At 44.4% G+C, this 2,144-nt stretch overlaps 1 protein-coding gene across 1 annotated transcript; it reads left to right on the forward strand.

Moving 5' to 3' along the window:
* The first annotated feature begins 449 nt into the window (after positions 1-449).
* MC5R (melanocortin 5 receptor) lies at positions 450-1,900 on the forward strand. Its single transcript, XM_010587123.3, is given in 3 exon segments — positions 450-1,021; positions 1,024-1,499; positions 1,502-1,900. Coding segments are annotated over 3 exon segments (957 nt in total). The 5' UTR covers positions 450-939.
* Positions 1,901-2,144: the final 244 nt, after the last annotated feature.

Raw genomic sequence — 2,144 nt, forward strand, 5'->3', positions numbered from 1 at the left:
TCTCCTGACAAGGGCTCTGAGTGTGTGTGTGTGGGGGGGTGCGTGTGTGGGGAAGGAATTTTTTGAATACAAATCATAAGAGAGCAATTGTGTAACAAAGAAAGTGAGATATCTTGCTCTAGTGCTTAGTAAATTTACATGCTTCGCTTCTCCAGGCTGTGCTTATGTGAAACTTCTAAGACTATTAGTCAGATTTCATGGAATTTCAATAATGCAAAAGTCGGGGAAAATATTTATTTAGAGGAAAACAGCATTATGTTTCCCTTAATTTTAACATTTATGTGCAACCTGAACTTACAAATTGAAGACGGTAACTTTTTATATATAATTATGCTCAAGCTAACAGAGCATTTTAGTTACAGTCTTAGTTACAGCCATGAAGATTGAATCCTAATGGATGTCGAGGGTAAAGATAAATGTTAAGTGTGCACCTATCTGCCTTTTAAGGGAACATGGATTTGTATATCCTTCAGAAACCTGAGCTCACCTGAAGAAGTAGCGCACTACCCATAGTAATGTGAAAATCAGGAGGCTAGGGGGGATTTTGTAGCTTATGAGTTGATTAACAACTAATAAGACACTTTTAAGAGTGAATTTGGGCGCCAGGACAACAAGCATAAAAAGTGGCACTGCCTTGGGCACAGCAAGATGCACTGAGAGTGTGTGAAGGAAAGGGAGCTTGGAGGAAAGAATGTAAGAGGGGCTGCTGAGAACATGGAACCTGCATGCTGCAGAGATGGCACTTTGGGGATTGGGACTACAAGTGAAATGGGCAAGCCAAGTGGGCGCCTCAGATGCACATCCCTGCAAGCATCCCCTTCCTTAGGCTTTGTTTGCTCTTGGTGTCCTGTTGTATTTCTTTGGTAGGCTGACTCATGATCCAAAAACCTGTTTTACAGTAAATTTTCTGCCAAGAAAAGGAAGCATTTTCCTCCAGCAATGAACTCCTCGTTTCACCCACACTTTTTGGATCTCAACTTGAATGCCACAGAGGGCAACATTTCGGGACCAAATGTCAAGAACAAGACATGGGCATTGCTATGGTGTTTCTGACTCTGGGTCTCATCAGTCTCCTGGAGAACATCTTGGTCATTGGGGCCATAGTGAAGAGCAAGAACTTGCACTCACCCATGTACTTCTTTGTGTGCAGCTTGGCTGTGTCTGACGTGCTAGTAAGCATGTCCAATGCCTGGGAGACCATCACCATACACTTGACAAATAACAGGCACCTGGTGATAGCGGATGCTTTTGTGCGCCACATTGACAATGTGTTTGATTCCATGATCTGCATCTCCGTGCTGGCTTCCATGTGCAGTTTGCTGGCCGTCGCAGTGGACAGGTACGTCACTATCTTCTACGCCCTGTGCTACCACCACATCATGACGGCAAGGCGCTCGGCAGTGATCATCGCCTGCACCTGGACCTTCTGCACGGGCTGCGGCATCGTCTTCATCATTTGCTATGAATCTACTTATGTCATCATTTGCCTCATTTCCATGTTTTTTTTACCATGCTGTTCCTCATGGTATCTCTGTATACACACGTGTTCCTTCTGGCGTGGACTCCTGTCAAGCAGATAGCAGCACTGCCTGGGTATGGGGCTGTGTGGCAGATGACCAGCATGCGTGGTGCTGTCATCCTGGCCGTGCTACTGGGCATCTTTATCGTGTGCTGGGCCCCCTTCTTCCTCCACCTCATTTTAATGATTTCTTGCCCTCAGAACTTCTATTGCTCTTGCTTTATGTCTCGCTTCAATATGTACCTCATACTTATCGCGTCCAATTCTGTGACTGAGCCTCTGATATATGCCTTTTGCAGCCAGGAGATGCGGAAGAACTTTAAAGAGATTATTTGTTGTTGTGACTTCAGAATCACCTGCAGATTTTCTAGCAGGTACTGAACAAAAATGTCTCGTTCTTGCTGTGGTTCTCTTTTCTCCTGTGTTTACTTTATCACAGGTCAATTAGATGCAGCCAAGGGGTAGGCAGACCATGCATTCTCTTTGTTTTCTGTCTCAAGCTTGTGCTTAAGATGTACACCTTTTTTCTGTGGCCACTGTTGTGTCAACTAGGCACATGGTACTTATCCTTTGGGAATGGTTTGTGACAATTGACTACTGTCCTTTCTTTGTACTACATTTTTTT

Source organism: Loxodonta africana, chromosome 11 (assembly GCF_030014295.1).
Source record: "Loxodonta africana isolate mLoxAfr1 chromosome 11, mLoxAfr1.hap2, whole genome shotgun sequence".
Taxonomy (NCBI): Eukaryota; Metazoa; Chordata; class Mammalia; order Proboscidea; family Elephantidae; genus Loxodonta; species Loxodonta africana.